The sequence below is a fragment of the Salmo salar genome, chromosome 18, assembly GCF_965601325.2.
Source record: "Salmo salar chromosome 18, fSalSal1, whole genome shotgun sequence".
In the NCBI taxonomy this organism is placed as follows: domain Eukaryota; kingdom Metazoa; phylum Chordata; class Actinopteri; order Salmoniformes; family Salmonidae; genus Salmo; species Salmo salar.
The window spans coordinates 11,975,528-11,998,951 of NC_138308.1; the positions used below are offsets into that span (position 1 = coordinate 11,975,528).

Genomic DNA, 23,424 nt, shown 5'->3' on the forward strand with positions numbered 1-23,424 from the left:
CCCCACTGTACGTGTGTGGAGCCATTGGAAAAGCTGGGGGAGCATCTGTATTTGTCCAGTCTATTTGTCTATTGGTGGACATTGGCCATTGAAACAGGTCTTCCTCCTCACCCATCTGTTGGAGAACAGAAGACCAAAGCTCTATAAACATACATTGATAAACATGATTATCCTATATGATAGTATTATCAGGTCCTGGTTGATGTGTCAACAGTATGGGCTGACCTAGCAAACACAGCAATGTTGTGTCAACATTGAGCCTATATTGTGGGGTGGTTGTGTGTGTTTGCTGATGTGTTGAGTGCGGGGGTTCGAACCGGTTCAGGAATTACAACCGAAAACTGGAAAATCTAAAAAAATAATCAGATCTGGGAATGAAAGTGATCTATACTGTTCCGGAACAGAACTGTTATTTTAAAAGCAAGCGAACCGGTTAATAATGTTATTTTACGTTCTGGGCATTTTTTTTCAGTCCCACAAAAAAACGCAACAAGCCCTCACTCTGTCACTAAGAAACGCATTCCTGTGTCTGCCAGCCAGCTGAAAATCTTTGCCAGTGTGTGTGTAGGCTACCTGCCCTTCCCCCTAAGAAGCATAGCTGTAGCCTACTGACGTTACAAACGTGATTCAGAAATTAGGGAGAGATTTTTTAATTAGAGAAGAATGCATGGATACATTTTTTCAATGCTAGTTACAGATACTCAGTGGTGGGAAAAGTACCTAATTGTCATACTTGAGTAAAAGTAAAGGTACCTTTAATAGAAAGTTACTCAAGTAAAAGTGAAAGGCAGCGAGTAAAATACTACTTGAGTAAAAGTCTGAAAGTATTTGGTTTTAAATATACTTAACTATTAAAAGTAAATGTAATTGCTAAAATATACTTTAGTATCAAAAGTAAAAGTATAAATCATTTAAAAGCCCTTATATTAAGCAAAGCAGATGTCACCATTTACTTGTTTTCTTTTTTTTACGGATAGCCAGGGGCACACTCCAACACTCAGACATCATTTACAAAAGATCCATGTGTTTAGTGATTCCACCAAGCCAGAGGCAGTAGGGATGACCACATGTTCTCTTGATAAGTGCTTGAATTTGACAATTTTCCTGTCCTGCTAAGCATTCAAAGTGTAACAAGTACTTTTGGTTGTCAGGGAAAATGTAAAAAGTACAATATTTTCTTCAGTAATGTAGTGACATAAAAGTAAAAGTTGTCAAAAATATAAATAGTAAAGTACAGATACCCCCAAAAACTACTTAAATAGTACTTTAAAGTATTTTTACCCAAGTACTTTACACCACTAAAGATACTATAGTTATCACGTTTCACATTGGATTTATTAACTACAAAAAAGTAAGACGTATTTTTTATTCTGCTGCCGCTCTGCACACACAAGCTCTGACGTTCGAAGTTCCTCCATAGAAGCCGGTCCTCCGTAGGTATAATTCTGTGGGCCTAATTCAGATAATGCATGTCATAACAAGATGCCCAGCGCGTCGGCCAAGCCTTGTCTGTCCATCGCGCATGTAAACAACTATTGCTTGCTCGTTCCATAGCAAGCTGCTCTATCCGCACTGATTGGTGAAGTAATTTAATGTCGAGCTAATGTAAAAAAAATGTCTTTAAAAAATAATTGATTTCAGAAGTTTAAAAAGGAACAGAAAGGAACGATATAAACCTGTACTTTTTGGGGGTTCCAACCGGTTCAGAACTTTATTTTGCAAGTCGGAACAGTGGAACGGAACGGAAAAAATGATGGTTCTGTTCAGAACGAAACGATTGGAAAATAATTTTGGTTCCAACCCCTGTTTGAGTGTATGGCACAGCACACGAATGTGTGTATCAATGTGTTAAGTGCTAATGGTGTACTAATATTGTTGTGTTAATGTGCTCCTTGTCACTCAGCCTGCTGTTCACTAAGGTGAAGCTGGAGGAGGCTCTGTATGGGCCAGGTATAGCACTCCAGACCTGCCAAGACATGCTGCATCTATGGCAGAGGCGCTATGACTTCACACGCACCAGGTACGTGAATGTTTCTGCCTGTCTGTCTCTCTGTTTGTGTCAATATTGCGTTTGTTACATGTGGGTGCGTCCATTCCGTGCATGCATGCGTGTTGGTGTCTGTGTCTTGTGTGTATAATAGGGACGATACCAGTATCGTGGCAAGGAAACAAAGCACGATGCAGAGTTAACTTCATTAGGAAAACAGCCCTAATGTTGGAAACAAACATTATTATGTTGTCATCCAGAGTCACATTTATTTATTTTCCAAGCTACAGCACACAATATTTTATATAAAGCAGTTTAGGTCTGAGTTAGGTCTGCTTCCTGTTTTCATAATTTCCATGGAAAGAATATTGTGATACTTGTATTGTCCCAGGCCTAGTGTATAACATGCTTGTATTTCATGTGTGGGTGTGTGCATGCATATACGTACGTGCGTGCATGAGTGACTGTGTGTGCATGTGTCTACTGCACTATTGGTGCATGTCTGTATAATGTCTGCTGCTGTGTGCTCAGCGGGAGCTTTATACAATGCTGTGTATTGATTAGCTGTCATGTGGTGTTGCAGTGAGTGGGATGACAGCAGCAGTATCCACCCACCAGAGCCACTTCCACTCAGCCACAAACCCAGCGGTCTCCACCTCACCCTGCCAGACTTTCAGGACCCTGAGACTGGTGTGTATACTGTACACATCCTCTTGGGAGTGTACTGATGTTTATTTAACCATGTCTCTTTGAGAATAAAAGCTATTTTGCAAGAGAGACCAGTATTTGTATCTTTACAAAATATGATCTGCTGTTTGTAAATTAGGGGTTTTCGTGCATGTGTACTGATTGAGAATGAGAACTGTTCCCGGACCAGATTGAGTGTGTATGAGGATATATATATCATATCATCATTCGTATTTTCTGTATGTGTGCTGAGTCTCCACTTTTCCTGGATCAGGCTCTGTGTGTATGTGTACTGAGTGAGTATCAGTTCTTCCTGGATCAAGTTTACTGTGTATGATAGTGTATGATGTTGTGTGTGTGTGTGTGTGTGCTGATTGTCAGCTCTGTCTGGGTCAGGTTCTCAGAGTGGTCCGTCCCTCGCTGCGTCTCGTCTGGAGCAGGCCACTTCAGAGGTGTCAGCCATCAGCTCCGCCCACAGACAGGGTCCCGCCTACATCTGGACCACCCTGGAGCACATCTGGCTGCAAGCAGGTACAGGAGGGAGGGGGACTACACTACTATCTAGTCTACTACACTCGAGTGTACACTGGAGTTGGCTAGGACAAGTGTGTGCTTCTTATCCACTGAAATTAGCTTATTTATTTTTTTCACCTTTATTTAACCAGGTAGGCTAGTTGAGAACAAGTTCTCATTTACAACTGCGACCTGGCCAAGATAAAGCATAGCAATTCGACACATACAACAACACAGATGGAATAAACAAAACATACAGTCAATAATACAGTAGAACAAAAGAAAACAAAAAGTCTATATACAGTGAGTGCAAATGAGGTAAGATAAGGGAGTTAAGGCAATAAATAGGCCATGGTGGCGAAGTAATTACAATAGCAATTAAACACTGGAATGGTAGATGTGCAGAAGAGGAATGTGCAAGTAGAGATACAGGGGTGCAAAGGAGCAAGATAAATAAATAAATAAATACAGTATGGGGATGAGGTAGGTAGATAGATGGGCTGTTTACAGATGGGCTATGTACAGGTGCAGTGATCTGTGAGCTGCTCTGACAGCTGGTGCTTAAAGCTAGTGAGGGAGATACAGGAGGGAGTGTAGACTCTACCACCGGAGTGTACACTCTAGTTCTGGAGGTACTAGTGTACACTCCACTAGAGTTAGCTAGAGGGTATCCTACCCTATAATTGTGACCTGAGCAGAGAGAAAGGCCACCATTATAACATTGGATGAGTTCGGGGTCGAGTCCACCGTGTAGGATTTTAACCTTTAGACTGAACCTTTACATTTTTGTCACTGCAAAACCCGCGGAACTCTCCAGATTACATCACATCAGATACACATATACTGTATCCAGTGGCGGTTGGTGTCGTAGGTAACGTAGGTACACGGGTCGAGAGCTGAATCGGAGTAATCAAGGTGACACAGTGACACATTCTTACACAGTCTTGCCTCCTAGCTGATCTGCGGTGTGTAATCATTAGTCCAAACAGTTATTGGATATATTCAGGTAGGTCCCTCGCCATTTTTTTGTTCCGTTTGCTTCCGTTTAAGAAACGTTTTGCAGCAGGATCGGCAGAATGAATGAATACCCCCCCTGATCACCCGAACACACAGTTCACTTTTAAAGCAGCCACATACATAACTGCTAACCGCTACACATCCTACATCGTTGTTACCATATTAACGCTATAGTCAATAAACTACATAGAACTAACGCATTTGGAAACCCACAATCCAATCCATGTGTACAATCACGCAATACAGACAGTGTACAGTAAGCAGTTTAGCAGTTACACTGGCGGGCCCCGGTAGCAATAAACGAATAAAACGGAACGCTTACCTTGACTTGGAAGAGTTGCAGTGTTAGATAGCCATAGCCAGCTAGCTAACATAAATAGCATTATTCTCTGTATTAGCTAAGTGACAGGTAAACTAAGAAGAAAAATACTACAAATATAGCTAGCTCTCTCTGCTGCTGCTTCTCCTTAATTTTGAAGAAATGAATTTGTCTTCCTCCGAGTCAACTACTCACCACGCGTTATGCACGGCAGTGCTAGCTAGCTGTAGCTTTTGCTTTCAGTACTAGATTCATTCTCTGATCCTTTGATTGGATGGACAAGATGTTAGTTCATACTGCAAGAGCTCTGATAGGTGGGTGGACGTCCTCCGGAAGTCGTCATAACTGTGTAAGTCTTTTGAAAGGGGGTAAGAACCATGGTGCTACCCTAGAGGGTGCCGTTGAGGCTACTGTAGACCTTCATTGCAAAACAGTGTTTTAATCAGTTAGTTGGTGACGTGACTATATTTAGGATAGTTTTATCTAAAAAGGATCAAATGTGTATATATATTTTTTATTTATTTACTGAGTAGGAGAGTCCTTGTCTTCCTCCTATGAGGAGCCTCCACTTACTGTAACTTCCTGCCTAAAATCTCGCATCATGATTGGTCAAATAGTCAGGCAGCACAAACACACACACAGCACTGCTCCTCTCCTCAGGGCAGGACACAGGAAACAATCAGCATGACCTGGCTCCATACACACACACACACACGCACAGGCACACACACGGGCACGCATGTATGCGTGTGCGCACACACACAGCCACTATGAATGATTCGTTCATATTATTGGTGTTGTTCATTTTGGTGAGAGTCCAGGTGAGGAATATGAAAAATAGTTTATATAACAGGGGATAATGCTTTGAATAACTATTCTTTCCCCCAAATTAAAATAGGGATCCTAAATAGCCTTTTTTATCTTTCTGACTAATGTTATATGAGTGTATAATAGCGTGCACACAAAGCTCCCATCTAGCTCCCATCTGTGCCCACTTCAAAAAACAGATAAACAAACATTTATTCAATCTGTCTCTCACACACACAGACACATAGACACATGGGTATGCGTCCACAGACACACACACTTTACTGGGCTAGCGCACATACAGTGCCTTTGGAAAGTATTCATACCCCTCGACTTATTCCACATTTTGTTGTGTTACATCCTGAATTCAAAATGGATTAAATTTTTATTTTTTCTCGCCCATCTACACACAATACCCCATAATGATGGTGAAAACATGTTTATAGACATTTTTGTGAATGTATTGAAAAATTGAATACAGAATCATCTTATTTACATAAGTATTCACACCCCTGAGTCAACACTTTGTAGAAGCACATTTGCCAGCGATTACAGCTCTGAGTCTTTCTAGGTAACTCACATCTGGATAATGCAACATTTGCCCATTATAATTTTCAAAATTCTTCAAGCTCTGTCAAATTGGTTGTTGGTCATTGCTAGACAACCATTTTCAGGTCTTGCCATAGATTTTCAAGTAGATTTAAGTCAAAATTAACTCGGCCACTCAGGAACAGTCACTGTGTTCTTGGTAAGCAACTCCAGTGTAGACTTGGCCTTGTGTTATTGTCCTGCTGAACGGTGAACTCATCTCCCAGTGTCTGGATGAAAGCAGATTGAAGCAGGTTTTCCTCTAGGATTTTTCCTCTGCTTAGCTCCATTCCGTTTCTTTTTTATCCTGAAAAACTCTCCAGTCCTTAACTATTACAAGCATATCCATAACATGATATCCATAACACTACAAATACCTAGGTGTCTGGTTAGACTGTAAATTCTCCTTCCAGACCCACATTAAGCATCTCCAATCCAAAATTAAATCTAGATTTGGCTTCCTATTTCGCAACAAAGCATTCTTCACTCATGCTGCTTAACATTCCCTCGTAAAACTGACCATCCTACCGATCCTCGACTTCGGCGATGTCATTTACAAAATAGCCTCCAACACTCTACTCAACAAATTGGATGCAGTCTATCACAGTGCCATCCGTTTTGTCACCAAAGCCCCATATACTACCCACCACTGCGACCTGTACGTTGTCGTTGGCTGGCCCTCGCTTCATAATCGTCGCCAAACCCACTGGCTCATCTACAAGTCTTTGCTAGGTAAAGCCCCGCCTTATCTCAGCTCACTGGTCACCATAGCAGCACCCACCCGTAGCACGCGCTCCAGCAGGTATATCTCACTGGTCACCCCCAAAGCCAATTCCTCTTTGGCCGCCTTTCCTTCCAGTTCTCTACTGCCAATGACTGGAACGAACTGCAAAAATCACTGAAGCTGGAGACTCTTATCTCCCTCACGAACTTCAAGCACCAGCTGTCAGAGCAGCTCACAGATCATTGCACCTGTACACAGCCCATCTGTAAATAGCCCATCCAACTACCTCACCCCCATACTGTATGTATTTATTTATCTTGCTCCTTTGCACCCCAATATCTCTATTTGCACATTCATCTTCTGCACATCTACCATTCCAGTGTTTAATTGGTATATTGTAATTACTTTGCCACCATGGCCTATTTATTGCCTTACCTCCCTTATCTTACCTTATTTGCACACACTGTATATAGACTTTTTCTACTGTATTATTGACTGTGTGTTTACTTATTCCATGTGTAACTCTGTGTTGTATGTGTCGAACTGCTTTGCTTTATCTTGGCCAAGATGCAGTTGTAAATGAGAACTTGTTCTCAACTAGTCTACCTGCTGAAATAAAGGTGAAATAAAAAAATAAATGATGCAACCTCCACTTGAAAATATGGAGAGTGCTACGTAGTAATGTGTTGTATTGGATTTGCCCCAAACATAACACGTATTCAGGACAAAAAGTGAATTGCTTTGACAATTTCTTTGCTGTATTACTTTAGTGTCTTGTTGCAGACAGGACGCATGCTTTGGAATATCTTTTCACTGTGTCAATTAGGTTAGTATTAAGGAGTAACCATGATGTTGTTTACCATCCTCAGTTTTCTCCTATCACAGCCATTGAACTAAGTAACTGTTTTAATATCACCATTGGCTTCATGGTGAAATCCCTGAGCTGTTTCTATCCTCTCTGGCAACTGAGTTAGGAATGACACCTGTATGCTTCTCACCCATGTACACACAATACTCCATAAAACATGTTTTTTGAGATTTTTGCAAATGTATTGAAAATTAAATACAGAAATATATAATTTACATAAGTATTCACACCCCTTTGCTATTACACTCCAAATTGAGCTCAGGTGCATCCAATTTACTTTGATCATCCTTGAGATGTCACTACAACTTGATTGGAGTCCACCTGTGACCAATAACATTTATTGGACATGATTTAGAAAGAAACACACCTGTCTACACTGAGTGTACAAAACATTAGGAACACTTTCCTAATATTGAGTCGCACCCACTTTTGCCCTCAGGTGAAGTCAACGTGGCCCACGTTGACTTCACAATCCCTCTACAGTTGTGTCACATTCACTGGATGCCCTTTGGGTGGTGGACCATTCTTGATACACATGGGAAACTGTTGAGCATGAAAAACTCAGCAGAGTTGCAGTTCTTGACACGTCTCAAGGCTTAAAAATCATTCTTTGACCTGTCTCCTCCCCTTCATCTACACTGATTTGAAGTGGATTTAACAAGTGACATCAGTAAGGGATCATAGCTTTCACCTGGATTCACCTTGTCAGTCTATGTCATGGCAAGAGCAGTGTAAGGTCCCACAGTTGACATTACATGTCAGAGCAGAAACTATACCATGAAGTCCAAGGAACTGTCCATAGATCTCAGAGAAATAATTGTGATGAGGCATATGTCTGGGGAAGGGTATAAAACCATTTGCAAAGTGTTGAAAGTTTCCAAGAGAACAGTGGTCTCATCATTGAGAAACTTAAAAAATATGGAACTACCCAGACTCTGCCTGGAGCTGGCCATTTGACCAAACTGAACAACCGGGCAAGAAGGAACTTGGTCAGGGAGGTGACCAAGAATCCAATGACCACTCTGACAGAACTACAGAGTTCCTTCGATGAGATGGGGTAAACCTGCCAGAAGGACAACAGTCTCTACACCAATTCAACAATCTGGACATTATGGGAGAGTGGGCAGATGGAAGCCACACCTGAGAAAAAGGCACATGACAGCACGCCTGGAGGTTGCAAAAAAAAGGTACATGAAAGACTCTGAGAGCATAAGGTAAAATATTCTGTGGTCTAATGAGACAAAAATTGAAGTCTTTGACCTGAATGCAAAGCGCTATGTCTGGAGAAAACCAGGCACAGCTCATCACCCGTCTAACACAATCCCTACTGTGAAGCATGGTCGTTGCAGCATTATGCTATGGTGATGCTTTTCAGTGGCAGGGACTGGGAGACTGGTAAGGATAGAGGTAACAATGAATTGAGCCAAATACAGGAAAATCCTTGACGAGAACCTGCTTCAGAATGCAAATGACCTTATACTGGGGCGAAGATTTACATTCCAACAGGACAATGTCCCCAAGCATAGAGTCAAAGCAATGCTGGAATGGCTTCAGAACAATAAGTCCTTAACTTGCCGGGCCAAACCCCAGACTTGAATCTCATTGAAAATCTGTAGAAAGACTTGAAGATTGCTGTTCACCGCTACTCCCCATCTAACTTGGCAGTGCTTGAGAAAATCTGCAAGGACGAATGGGAGAAATTCCCCAAATCCAGATGTGCAAAGCTGATACAGACATACCCAAGATGACTCAAAGCTGTAATCGCTCCCAAAGGTGCTTCTACAGAGTATTGACTCAGGTGTGAATAGTTATGTAAATAAGATATTTCTATATTTCATTTTCAATTAGCTAATATTTCTAAAACATGTTATGGTGTGTATTGTATGTAAAAAAATATATGTTTTTATCCATTTTCAATTCAGGCTGTAACATGTGGAATAGGTCAAGGGGTATGAATACTTTCTGAAGGCGCAGTATATAATTCCCTATTTCTTCTAAAATAAGTTGAAATTGAAAGAATATTTTGGTCCCCACATTGTATTTTCTAAATTGTATAAACAATCTTATTTTTGTGAACTTAAATTCTAAAACAATTTTAAATGAACGTTTCTTCCGCTTTGACAATACAGAGCATTTTGTGTAGATCGTTGATAGAAAAATGACAATTAAATCTATTTCAATGACACTTTGTAACACAACAAAATGTGGAAAAAGTAATGTGGTGTGAATACTTTATAAATGCACTGTACAATTTCACATTCATTTATTCAACGTTAAAAATATTAACATCCCAAAATGCCCCTTTTTGATGATGTTCATTTTAATACATATTGTTTTGAACTGTACAAGTACATCACATTTCCAGAGTAGTCTCTGCTAATTCTGAAGGTATGATACATTTTATGAGTACCACCAACACACTGAATGGGAAAATGGATTCAAAAGGGAACTCCCTCTGCTGTTGACTTGCTGAATTTGCAATCCTAAAGGAGGTCTGTGAATGATTGATGACCTATATCGTGAATGTCTATGCATAATATGCGTTATATCATTACAGGACCAGAAAATGTCACGTGTTTAAAAAGTATATTGTCACAAACAATATGTTAACAAATAAACTAAATCAAAAATAGTAGTTTTGAGATATTAATACTTGTTATATTGAATAAATTAATGTTAATGTGTATTTCAGAATCTAGACATATTTCATTTTTGAGAGAACACTATAGGTAATATAATGACACCAAGATGTTGTCTGTATCATGTATGATTAACAGATCATAATGTCTTACAGGAGGCATGTATAGGTCTAAAAAGGGACTACAATGGTCACTTTCATCATGATTTTCTCCAAAATTGTTTGTAATACGAATGTAAAAAGAATGTCAAACATCCTTCCTCCCAATGAAGTTCCTATGGAAGAATTGCCAGAACAATCTGAGATACCCAAAACATTTTCCGCTCTCGCTGGCGTGGAACCGCTCCATTGGTAAATATTGTAAATGAGTAGAAGTTCTCAATCAACTTACCTGGTAAAATAAAGAGAAATGAAACAAGAATAATTTATGTCAAACAACGTGGCCATTTGGTAAAGTGACATGTTAGCCTGACTATCTGCACGTAATGTATTGCAATTGTCCCATCCGGTGCTAATGCTCCCCTCCCCCCCCCAACCCCTCTCTCTCTGTCTCGCTCTCATCCCCTCATCTATCTCCCGTAGGAGAGTTGTTCATGGCAGAGGGGCGTGCGAAGGAGGCCCAGTTCTGTGTCCATGAGGCAGCGGTGCTCTTTCCCAACTCCCATTCTGTGTTGCTGCTGAGGGCCCGGCTGGCCGAGCTCAAAGGGAACCAGGACGAGGCCAAGAGCTTCTATGACGAAGCCCTGGCCATCCACCCCAACGGACACCGCATACTGCTGCACCTGGTGAGAGAGACACAGGCATACAAACACAGGTTTGATGAGACACACACATACATACAGCCCAGATGAGAGTCACACCCACAAAGGCCTGGGGCACATCAACAGACCTATTATCATCAGTAATGGCAGATTACCATCATAAAACTTACCTGTGAGTCATAGCACTCTGTAAGAAATGGTCCAATCGTAAAGAATCCCAGACCTACCTCATCTCCTGATCTCTTTCTAACTCCTACTTTCTGCTGATCTCTCTCTCTCTCCCCCCCCTTCTACTTTCTCTCCCTCGCCCATCTGTGCTGACCCAGTGGATTAACCAGAGCAGCTCTGACCCCTCTCTGTTGTCATGGTGAAAGACTAGAGAACTAGAGAATGTGAACTCTCCCATTACCCCACGTGCCGGCTCCGTAGTGACCATACATTGGTTGTGATGCCGTAAATGCTTCTCCGACTTAAAACAGTGGCTGCAGTGTGACCACATAAGGGCTCTCTCTCGCTCTGGTGTGTGGTGTGTGTGTGTGTGTGTGTGTGTGTGTGTGTGTGTGTGTGTGTGTGTGTGTGTGTGTGTGTGTGTGTGTGTGTGTGTGTGTGTGTGTGTGTGTGTGTGTGGTGGTGTGTGTGTGTGTGTGTGTGTGTGTGTGTGTTTGGAGTACACAGCCCCCATGGGGTAAGAGAGGGTGCTTCTCTCTTCCATATTTGGCCAGTGGGAGTACCAATCCCTGGGGTGATGAGGAGCTGAAACACAGCCAGCTGGCACTGGCCCACTCTGGATCTCTCCTACGACAGATGTGTCACTGTGTGTGTGTCTGTGCTTGTGTGTAAGCAGAACAGCATATTATGTGGAGTATGGTCAATCATGCTTGCTCCAATCCAAGTATTACCAATCCAGCACCAATATTGCGGTTGCTCCTCTCTCTGCCTGTACCAATTCGAGGGTTTTGGTGTTCGTCCGAACCTCCTATCCCTTAACCCCGGAGGCCATTTTAACATGGTCCTGTTCTTTGTTTTATGAGCTTAATTTACAAGCGAGCTAATAATAACTTGGTTTAACGAGCTACGGTAATTAGCAATGTAGCTATCGCAACACCGTTAGCGCATGTTCTCCAGACTCGCTCTTCTTCTCTTCCGCTCGCTGCCTAGCAACAGCTCATTCCCTCCATCTTTCTGGGTGTTAGTACCCAAAAATACACTCCCTCAACTCCCCCATAAAACAGTGTTATACAGTGATGATGTAATCTGTGTTCAACATAACCAGCGGGTTACGGTCTCACACCAAGGACGAGGATTAACCAGACAGTGATTTTATTCTATTCACTAGGTCTACGCAGTATTTATAACCAGCACAGGACCTTACAGTGATGAGAAGAACATTGTTTGTCAGCCCTATATCTGTTTTCACACAACTAGCCACAGGAACATGTGAAGGGGAGTATGAGTCAAGGAACAGATATTTTGAAAACACGATAGCGTTATGAGAGTGGATCACACTTTCTCGTGTGTGTGTGTGTGTGTGTGTGTGTGTGTGTGTGTGTGTGTGTGTGTGTGTGTGTGTGTGTGTGTGTGTGTGTGTGTGTGTGTGTGTGTGTGTGTGACTAAATGTGTGTAGGATGTGTGTATGTGACGTGTAAAGTGTGTGTGTGTGTGTGTGTGTGATACATTATGAAAGGCAGTGTGGTGTGACTCATCCCCAGGGCTAGTTGGATGGGTGTATTTTCGGATGGGTAGTGGTGGCTGGGTTGGGAAGCCAGTGGATCTGAGCTGAGCTGTGGCCTTCCATGCACTGCCTTCTTCCTGACTCTGCTGTTAAATGATTCTCACCACCTCTCTCCACATCCCAGCACCTCTGCTCCTCTCCTCTGCTCGGGCCGGCTACTTCGCTGTGAGTCAGCTGGCTACACATAGGCCTCTTCTCACTGAACCATCCGCTCTCTTCCTCCTCACACTCTCTCGGTCTCTTTCTCTATTCTTCTACTCACACACGCACACACACATATTCACAGACAGATACACAGACACTCGTGCACAAACACACAGTCAAGGACAATGACTTCATCTAATAGAATTAACTGTGTTCCAGTGATCAAATGGGCCCTCTCTCTCTTTCCTCCCTCCTTTTCTTCCTCTCTATCTCTCTTCTCTCTCTGTATGGGGGTGGCTGGCAGCTGATTTGATCATGCAAATACATTATTTATAACACTTCGCTCCTTCTTTGGCGCTTTATGGGATTGCCTAGCAACCAGGGAAATATATTCTATTGAGCAAGACCTCTGATAACCAGCTAGAAATTAATATAGGAGGAAGGGAGTTGGCTTGTTTGCATGTGTGCATGTGTTCACCCCATTCTCTCTGTCTTTCACTCTCGCCTCTCTCTCTCTCTGTTTGTTTTCCCTCCCTCTCTTTCCCTCTCCCCTCTCCCATCCCTTTCTCTCTCTCTTTATCTGAATGGGTATGCATTTGAGAGATTGGATTCACTTGTGTATTATTGACTGTTGACACAAGGCGTGTCATATCCGTGGCCCGCCCTGGCTGTGTGTCAGGTCACGGGCAGGTTAGTCTCCTTCTGATGCACTCTGAGTCTGGCGAGCAAGACTACGGTCATGCGGGCAGGCACAGGGAGGGGGAGATGAAGAGCAGTGATAGAGACAGGGCTACTAGGGATAACTAAGGCTACCAGGGATAGGGCAGGGGTTTTCAAACTTTTCTTACCCAGGGACCCCCGCCCAGGTTAACCGGCGACCCAGGGACCCCCATCAAATGTTAGCAAAAAACATGTAATCACATCTTTTCTTATCATCTGGTGAATGATAATGGCAAGTAGAAGTAATCAACGTTTTAAAATGAATACTTTTGGTCGACAGATTCATTATCTTGACCTCCCCACAGTTCATTGGAAGAGGAAGTGTAAACTCTAACAAAGTATTAGCTAGAAAGGTACCTTGGCAGCGTAGAGAAAAGTTTTGAAGGTAATTTCCTGCACTTCGATGCATTTTGCCATGGCTAATGCTTGGCTAATTCCTCTACTCAACAGTACAACAAAATCAATGTGGCCTGAATACCCATTTTTTAAAATTTTCTATTCTAGCTTTTATTTGATTGTTAGTTATCATAAATCATATTATTTAAAATGATATACTGTACACTACCATTCAAAAGTTGAGGGTCACTTAGAAATGTCCTTGTTTTTGAAAGAAAAGCTATTTTTTTGGCCATTTAAAATAACATCAAATTGATCAGAAATACAGTGTAGACATTGTTAATGTTGTAAATGACTATTGTAGCTGGAAACGGCTGATTTTTAATGGACTATCTACATAGGTGTACAGAGGCCCATTATCAGCAACCATCACTCCTGTGTTCCAATGGCACGTTGTGTTAGCTAATCCAAGTTGACCATTTTAAAAGGCTAATTGATCATTAGAAAACCCTTTTGCAATTATGTTAGCACAGCTGAAAACTGTTGTTTTGATTAAAGAAGCAATAAAACTGGCCTTGTTTAGACTAGTTGAGTATCTGGAGCATCAGCATTTGTGGGTTCGATTACAGGCTCAAAATGGCCAGAAACAAAGAACTTTCTTCTGAAACTCATCAGTCTATTCTTGTTCTGAGAAATGAAGGCTATTCCATGTGAGAAATTGCAAAGAAAATGAAGATCTGGTACAACGATGTGTATTACTCTCTTCACAGAACAGCGCAAACTGGCTCTAACCAGAATAGAAAGAGGAGTGGGAGGCCCCGGTGCACAACTGAGCAAGAGGACAAGTACATTAGAGTGTCTGGTTTGAGAAACAGATGCCTCACAAGTCCTCAACTGGCAGCTTCATTAAATAGTACCCTCAAAACACCAGTCTCAACGTCAACAGTGAAGAGGCGACTTTGGGATGCTGGCCTTCAAGGCAGAGTTGCAAAGAAAAGGCCATATCTCAGACTGGCCAATAAAAAGAAAATATTAAGATGGGCAAAAGAACACAGACACTGGACAGAGGAACTCTGCCAAGAAGGCCAGCATTGCTGAGTCGCCTCTTCAGTGTTGAAACTGGTGTTTTGCGGGTGTTATTTAATGAAGCAAACATTTTTGGGAAATTATATTAATTTATAGAAATACAATTAGGGCTGTGACAGTCATGAAACTTTGAATGACAGTTATTGGTCAGCCAAATGACCGCAGTCACCGTAATAACCATTCGAGTAGCTTCTTTTTTTTTTAACATGCACATTTTCTCCTCCTCCGCTCCTGACTGCATGTGCTGCTGCTGCAGGGAGGGGTGCATTGTCTAGGCAACCGAAGACTCGTTTTCTACAACACCTTGCTTTTTTCAGCAAGGAGCAACAAAGTTTCATCATGCTGTAGAGTCCATGTTACAGCAGAAATGGACTCAACTGTACGAATGCCCGGCAGTCCTGTCTTCAGTCAGCTGTTCTTTCCTCACTCACACAAAAAAACGGTTGCTTCTGCCAGGAGTCTGACACTTGGTCGCAAGTGGATCTTCCAGCAAGACAATAACCCCAAGCACTAATCAAAATCCACAAAGAAATTGTTAATTGACCACAAAGTCAACATTTTGCAATGGCTATCTTACTCTCCAGACTTGAACCCCATTGATAACCTGTGGTTTGAATTGAAGAAGGCAGTCCATAAATGATTATATATATTTTTTACATTTAACCTTTATTTAACTAGGCAAGTCAGTTAAGAACAAATTCTTATTTACAATGACAGCCTACACCGTCCAAACCCGGACGACGCTGGGCCAATTGTACGCCGCCCTATGGGACTCCCAATCACAGCCGGTTGTGATACAGCCTGGAATCAAACCAGGGCATCTGCAGTGACACCTCAAGCAGTGCCTTAGACTGCTGCGACACTCGGGAGCCCAAAAAGAGCTGACGACTACGGAAAAGTGAAGAAAAAACCCCTGATGAAATCAAAATTAAATGTGGAGAATAAATTCAAACACTTTTGATATTTTGAGTAGGCTACAGCCTGATATTTGTCTCTGCCATAATCACATGCTACCACTGGGATCACCACGGAGCAATTGTATGGAATACATATTAGGAACCCCCTCTCTTCAATTCTCCTCAACTCTGCATTGGTCAATTATCACCCCTGCTCAAGTCAAGCCTCACTTCTCTTTTTCACCGCTCACCCTTTCACTCATTTATTCACAATGAGCTTTTCCATTGGCCGAAATACATGCTAAGAGCCAACAACAACCACAACACATGTGGAGGTATACATTTGGGAAAATGTAGCTAGCTTAGGTAGGATTCAATTAATTTCAATTACAATGTTGCTAGCTAATATGGATATTGTTAGCACTCCACTGGCCGCATGTAAACACAACCACTCCACTTCCTGGATCTGGGCTAAGCTATTGCAATCTTAGAATTCTGGTACACCACCAAAGCTTAATATTGCTAAATAACATGGGTTGGTTTAATCAGTTAAAGCAATCCGTGCCCATTTCAACATATTTCCAGAATGTAAGCAAATGAATTGGGTATAACTCATTGATCCTGCTTTGTAACTAGACCTGCTCCATCTAGTTGGTGTGCTAGCTAGACTGTATATAAAATAACATAGCTCGCTTGCAAGTGAAGTCCTTTAGTGTGTGTATGTAAACATGTCATTTCCCTAAGCTATTGTTGCTAGTATCTTTGAAAGTAATTTAATCATTACGATGATAAATGATAATTCCGAGCTGGCTCTTTGAATTGACATGTATTTTTGGCCAATAGACATGCTCATTGGGATTTAGAAAGAAAGAATGTGGTGTAATGCAAGGGTGAGAACTGACTGATGCACGGATGAGAGAGGTGAGGCAGAGGTTTGATGGCTGACCAATGCAGGGGTGAGGCTTGAGAAGGAGGGGTGACGCTTGACAAGTGCAAGGTTGATACTTTACTAAGGGAGGAGTGAAGATTGAAAAGGAGGAGTGACACTTGGCTAGTGCAGGGTATGTACTTGATTAGGGGAGGGGTGAAGCTTGAGGAGGAGGGGTGACACTTGACTAGTGCAGGGTTAAAACTAGGCTAGGTAAGGGATGAGGTCTGATGAGGAGGAATGATTAAGTTCCTAATATGTATTCCGTACACTGTTGATTTCACAAAGGCCAGTACCTCATCCAAGTCCATGTCCATGTGGTTCCTCCTAAAAAGACGCAATCTGTGGCACAACTTCTTCAAGGTCCTCTTCAAGCTCAAATTAATTAATTGTATTAGAGTTTAAAAATGCAGAGTTCATCTCAGCCTATGCTGCCCTTCAGTCCCTAGACTTTTTGGACCTGACGGAGACATGGATCACCCCAGAGAACACTGCTACTCCAGCTACTCTCTCTTCATCTGACCCATGTGTTCTCTCAAAGTTTGAATGCATCTGGTGGCACAGGGCTACTCATTTCTCCTAAATGGAGATCATTTTTTTCTCCCTCACTCACCTGTCCATCTCATTTGCACTCCAAGCTATCACTGTCACTTGTCCACACAAGCTTAACATTGTTGTTATCTATTGCCCAACAGGTGCCATTAGAGAGTTTCTCAATGAGCTTGACACCTTGATAAGCTCATTTCCTGATGATGGCTCACCACTTATTGTGGTGAGCCATCGTGAGCCAGACTTCAACCTCCCGACTATTGCCTTCGATTAATTTCTTTCCACCTCTTTCTTTCCACCCCTTTCCTCTTTTGACCTAGCCCTTTCCCTGTCCCCTCCCACTCACAAGGCAGGCAATGTGCTTTGCCTCATCTCTGGTCATCTCTACATCTCTTTACCTCATCTCTGCTACTATTCTCACTGCAACCCCCTTTCAGGTCTCTGATCACTACTTTGTTCCCTTTTCTGTGTCCCTCTCCTCCAACCCTACTCACTTAGACCCTGTCCAGGTGTTCATGCGCCGTCGCAATCTTCACTCTCTCTCCCACTACTCTCTCCTCTTCCAGCCTATCATCTCTCCCTTCTGCTAAATCCCTAGTCCCCTGATTGTGCCTCTTCAACCCTACTAACCTGCCTATGACTCTCACTGTCCTTTTTCCCCCTGGCCAGCTCAGCCCTCTCCTCTTGATTCCTGGCTGAGTGACACCTTACTTGCTAACAGAACAGGGCTGCGGGCATCTGAAAATGGAGGAAAACTAAACGTCTGGAGGACTTATCATTCTTTCAATCACTCCCCTCTACTTTCTCTTCCTCTGTACCTGCTGCTAAAGCCACTTTCTTTCACTATACATTTCAAGCTTCTGCCTCTAACCCTATTTTCCACCTTACCTTCTCCTCCCTCCTTAATCCTCCACCCCCTCCCCCTCACTCCTCCTTCTCTGTGAGCGACTTTGTCAACCACTTTGAAAGTAAAGTTGATGACATCCGCTTCTCATTCACTCCGCCTATTGAGTCCACTGGTACCACTCACATATCATTACCCTATGCCTTGAGCTCTTTTTCCTCTCTCTCCAGATGAAATCCTGCGACTAGTGATGTCCGGCTGCCCGACAACCTGCCTGCCTGCTTGACCCCATCCCCTCTTCCCTTCTCCAGACCATCTCTGGAGACCTTCTCACTTCCCTCATCAACTCATCCCTTACCACTGGCTGCGTCCCCTCTGGCTTTAAAATAGCCAGAATCACTCGCCTCTTCGAGAAACCAACACTCGACTACTCTGACATCAAAAACTACAGACTGGTTTCCCTTTCTTTTCTTTCCAAAACACTTGAGCGTGCTCTCTCTGACAAACTCTCTCAGAACGATCTTCTTGACCTTAACCAGTCAGGCTTCAAGACTGGTCACTCAACCGAGACTGCTCTCCTCTGTCACAGTGGCTCTCCACACTGCCAAGACTGACTCTTTCTCCTCTGTTGTCATCCTCCTAGATCTGTCTGCAGCCTTCAACACTGTGAACCATCAGATCCTCCTCTCCACCCTCTCGGGACTTGGCGTTTCGTGCTCTGCACATTCTTGGATTTTATCCTACCTGGCAGGTCACTCTTACCAGGTGACGCAGAGAGGATGGGTCTGCACCATGTGCTCTCACTACTGGTGTCCCCCAGGGCTCAGTTCTAGGCCCTCTCCTCTTCTCTCTATGCACCAAGTCACTCAGCTCGGTCATATCCTCACATGGTCTCTCTTATCATTGCTGTGCGGATGATACTCAACTTCTTTTCACCTCCCCTCCCCCTTCTGACACCCAGGTGGCGACACGCATCTTTGCATGCCTGGCAGATATCTCAGCTTGGATGTCAGCTTGAGCTCAATCTTGGCAAGACAGAGCTGCTCTTCCTCCCGGAGAAGGCCTGCCCGCTCCAAGACCTCTCCATCATGGTTGGCAACTCCACGGTGTCCCCCTCTCAGAGTACTCTCAGAGTACACCCAGAGTACAAAGAACCTTGGCATGACCCTGGACAACATCCTGTCATTCTCTGCAAACATTAAAGCAGTGACTCACTCCTGCAGGTTTATGCTCTAGTACAGCTGTCATCAATGAGATTCAGCCGCGGTCCGACTTTTCATTGAGCGGATGGTTGAGGAGCCGGAACATAATTACAAATAATTTGTCATTTCTTTCAAAAACAAGGACATTTCTAAGTGACCCCAAACTTTTGAACAGTAGTATGTATGTGATTGTATACAAACGTGGGAAAGATTTGAAATGATTATGTTTTAGTCAAATATTACATCTATTTGGCCTTCTTGCAGTCAATTTGCAGCGGTCAAACACCAGTCTCAACTTCAACAGTGAAGAGGCGACTCCGGGATGCTGGCCTTATAGGCAGAGTTCCACTGTCTAATGTCTGTGTTCTTTTGCCCATCTTAATCTTTTCTTTTTATTGGCCAGTCTGAGATGTGGCTTTTTCTTTGCAACTCTGCCTAGAAGGCCAGCATCCCGGAGTCGCCTATTCACTGTTGACGTCAATTGGATTGAGTTCTGGGCTTTGACTAGGCCATTCCAAGACATTTAAATGTTTCCCCTTAAACCACTCGAGTGTTGCTTTCGCAGTATGCTTAGGGTCATTGTCCTGCTGGAAGGGGAACCTCTGAACCAGTCTCAAATCTCTGGAAGACGGAAACAGGTTTCCCTCAAGAATTTCCCTGTATTTAGTGCCATTCATCATTCCTTCAATTCTGACCAGTTTCCCAGTCCCTGCCGATGAAAAACATCCCCACAGCATGATGCTGCCACCACTATGCTTTACTGTGGGGATGGTGTTCTCAGGGTGATGAGAGGTGTTGGGTTTGCGCCAGAAATAGTGTTTTCCTTGATGGCCAAAAAGCTAAATTTTAGTCTCATCTGACCAGAGTACCTTCTTCCATATTTTTGGGGAGTCTCCCACATACCTTTTGGCGAACACCAAACGTGTTTGCTTATTCTTTTCGTTAAGCAATGGATTTTTTCTGGACACTCTTCCATAAAGCCCAGCTCTGTGGAGTGTACGGCTTAACGTGGTCCTATAGACATATACTCCAATCTCCACTGTGGAGCTTTGCTCCTTCAGGGTTATCTTTGGTCTCTTTGTTGCCTCTCTAGTTAATGCCCTCCTTGCCTGGTCCGTGAGTTTTGGTGGGCGGCCCTCTCTTGGCATGTTTGTTGTGGTGCCATATTCTTTCCATTTTTTAATAATGGATTTAATGGTGCTCTGTGGGATGTTGAAAGTTTTGGATATTTTTTTATAACCCAACCCTGATCTGTACTTCTCCACAACTTTGTCCCTGACCTGTTTGGAGAACTCCTTGGTCTTCATGGTTCCGCTTTGCTTGGTGGTGTTGCAGATTCTGGGGCCTTTCAGAACAGGTGTATATATACTGAGATCATGTGACAGATCATGTGACACTTAGATTGCACACAGGTGGACTTTATTTAACTAATTATATGACTTCTGAAGGAAATTGGTTGCACCAGATCTTATTTAGGGGCTTCATAGTAAAGGGGGTGAATACATATGCACGCACCACTTTTCCGTTTTTTATTTTTGCGAATTTTTTAAAACAAGTTATTTTGGGGATTTCACTTCGCCAATTTGGACTATTTTGTGTATGTCCATTGCATGAAATCCAAATAAAAATCGATTTAAATTACAGGTTGTAATGCAACAAAATAGGGGAAACGGCAAGGGGGATGAATACTTTTGCAAGTACTGTATTTACCTACAGAGCAGCAAGAGGAACTGTCCCTCCCTACCTTCAGGCTTTGCTCAAACCCTACACCCCAACCCGAGTACTCCGCTCTGCCACCTCTGGTTTCTTGGCCCTCCCACCTCTATGGGAGGGCAGCTCAGTCCAGTCATATCTCTTCTCTTCCCAATGGTGGAACAAGCTCCCCCCTGAAGCTAGGACAGCAGAATCCCTGCCCATCTTCCAAAAACATCTGAAGCCCTCCCTCATCAAAGAGTATTTTAAATAATCCCACAGCACCCCTCCCCCAACCAACACTTGTCTCCTCGCAAGGGGATGGTGCAAGAGTAATGAAACCAGGGGTAAACATTATTTGTACCCCTATCTTTACAATATACTGTAGCTCAGTATTTGTATGATTTATTTTATACAGTCTTTTTTGCTCATCTTTATCAATGGTACCAATAATTACAGACCTCACTGTATATCCTCCACTGTGTCTCTAAGTCTGCACCCCATCTTAGATCTCCTTCTGTCTTTTCTTCTGTTCTTGTCAGCAGCAGAGAGAGGAAATATACAGTATATGGGAGGACTATGATGTGGGAAAAGGAGTGAAGATAGTATGGAGTTAGAGCAGAGAGTAGCTTGGCGACTGAGAGACAGAGGGAGCAGAACATCCTCTTTGGAGGTTGCATCAGAGCCCCGAGACAGATCTCTGAGTTTCAGACCAATTAATCTGGAGTTTGTGATCAGAGCCTGCATAACAAGACTCGTCTGTTTGACCTCAGGCAAGCCCTGCTCTGGAGGCTGTGTGCGTGTGCATGTGTGTGGGTGTGTAGTTCTGTGTGTTCATGCCGTTGACATGAACACACGTCGGTTGCGTGATACCCTGTTATGCTGCTGGACTCTCGAGACACACAGTGCCTCAACAGAGAGAAGTTCCAAAGAGACATGTCACGCTGCACTGACCACTACTGCCCTCTCACACGGCCACAAACATACACTCACTGAACCAAACACCAAAAAACACACTCTCTCTCCCACACACACATACAGTATACAAACACACATCGGGAGTAATCCTCATCACACGCACGCCTCATCCTTTCTGGGAGTGCCTTTGGCTGCAATCACCCAACACGCCAGTACAAATAGAGTTGGTACAAATAGGATCTTTAACTTGGCAACATCTCAACATCTCAGAAAGCTGGACATGGCATCCCCTCCCGTGTTTTGGTGTGTCCGCTTAGTGTCCCTCTGACACGCTGTATCTGGTTTAGATACTGCCAAAGCTAGATCCATAGTCAAAGCCAGATCTCTCTCTCGCTCTCTCTGTAATCTCTCAATGACTTATCCCCCACGCAGACTCACTTTTTTGTCTCTTCACACCCTCCCCTCCCCTTTACTTTCCCCTCCTCAGGGACAGTTGTTGGTGCGGTGTGGGCGTCTGGGTCTGGGGGAGAAGGTGCTGCGGGACGCGGTGCAGGCCCAGAGCACGTCTCACGAGGCATGGAGCGGCCTGGGGGAGGCCCTGCAGTCACAGGGCAGCAGCCAGGCTCCAGACTGCTTCCTCACAGCCCTGGAGCTGGAGGCCTCCTGCCCCATCAGGCCCTTCACCATCATACCCCGCGAGCTGTGAGGAGCAGACAGAGGCTACTACTGTATGACGTGTTTATGAATACACACGTATGCACAGGCACACATAACGTATGATCATTTAAATGTACACATTTCTGCAATATATCTTCTCTTGCCCTTTCTCACTCTTTTTTTGCTCTCTCGCTTCTCTCTTGCCCCTCTCCCCCCTTCTCTGCTCTCCTCATATCTACAGTGAGCTCCAAAAGTATTGGTACAGTGACATATTTTGTTGTTTTGGCACTGTACTCCTGCACTTTGGATATAAAATGAAATGACCATGAGGTTAAAGTGCAGACTATAAACTTTAATTTGAGGGTATGTTCGTCCATATCGGGTGAACCGTTTTAGAAATTACAGAACTTTCTGTACATAGTCCCCCCCCCCCCCCCCCATTTTAGGGGACCAAAAGTTCACTTATATGTGTATTAAAGTAGTCAAAAGTCTAGTATTTGGTCCCATATTCCTAACACACAATGATTACATCAAGCTTGTGACAAACTTGTTGGATGCATTTGCTGTTTGTTTTGGTTGTGTTTCAGATTATGTTGTGCCTAATTGAAATAATGGTAAATAATGAATTGTGTCATTTTGGAGTCACTTTTATTGTAAATAAGAATAGAATATGTTTCTAAACACTTCATTCATGTGAATGCCACCATGGTTACGGACAGTCCTGAATGAATCGTGAATAATGATGTGATGAGTGAGAAAGTTACTGATGCACAAATATCATACCCCCACCCCAAACAAATGCTAACCTCCC

The 23,424-nt window shown here is 43.2% G+C and overlaps 1 protein-coding gene across 3 annotated transcripts in view; it reads left to right on the top strand.

Moving 5' to 3' along the window:
* Positions 1–23,036, top strand: part of LOC106576764 (tetratricopeptide repeat protein 7A) — a 42,150-nt gene extending 19,114 nt beyond the window's left edge. For 2 of the 3 annotated variants that reach the window (XM_014154140.3, XM_082964716.1), the window contains 5 exons: positions 1,904–2,020; positions 2,571–2,677; positions 3,056–3,205; positions 10,731–10,933; positions 22,444–23,036. In XM_014154140.3, coding sequence (XP_014009615.2) covers positions 1,904–2,020; positions 2,571–2,677; positions 3,056–3,205; positions 10,731–10,933; positions 22,444–22,662 — 796 coding nt within the window. In that variant the 3' untranslated portion in view covers positions 22,663–23,036. The remainder of the gene's footprint in view (positions 1–1,903; positions 2,021–2,570; positions 2,678–3,055; positions 3,206–10,730; positions 10,934–22,443) is intronic. The other variant, XM_014154141.3, reaches the window with a different exon arrangement.
* Positions 23,037–23,424: the final 388 nt, after the last annotated feature.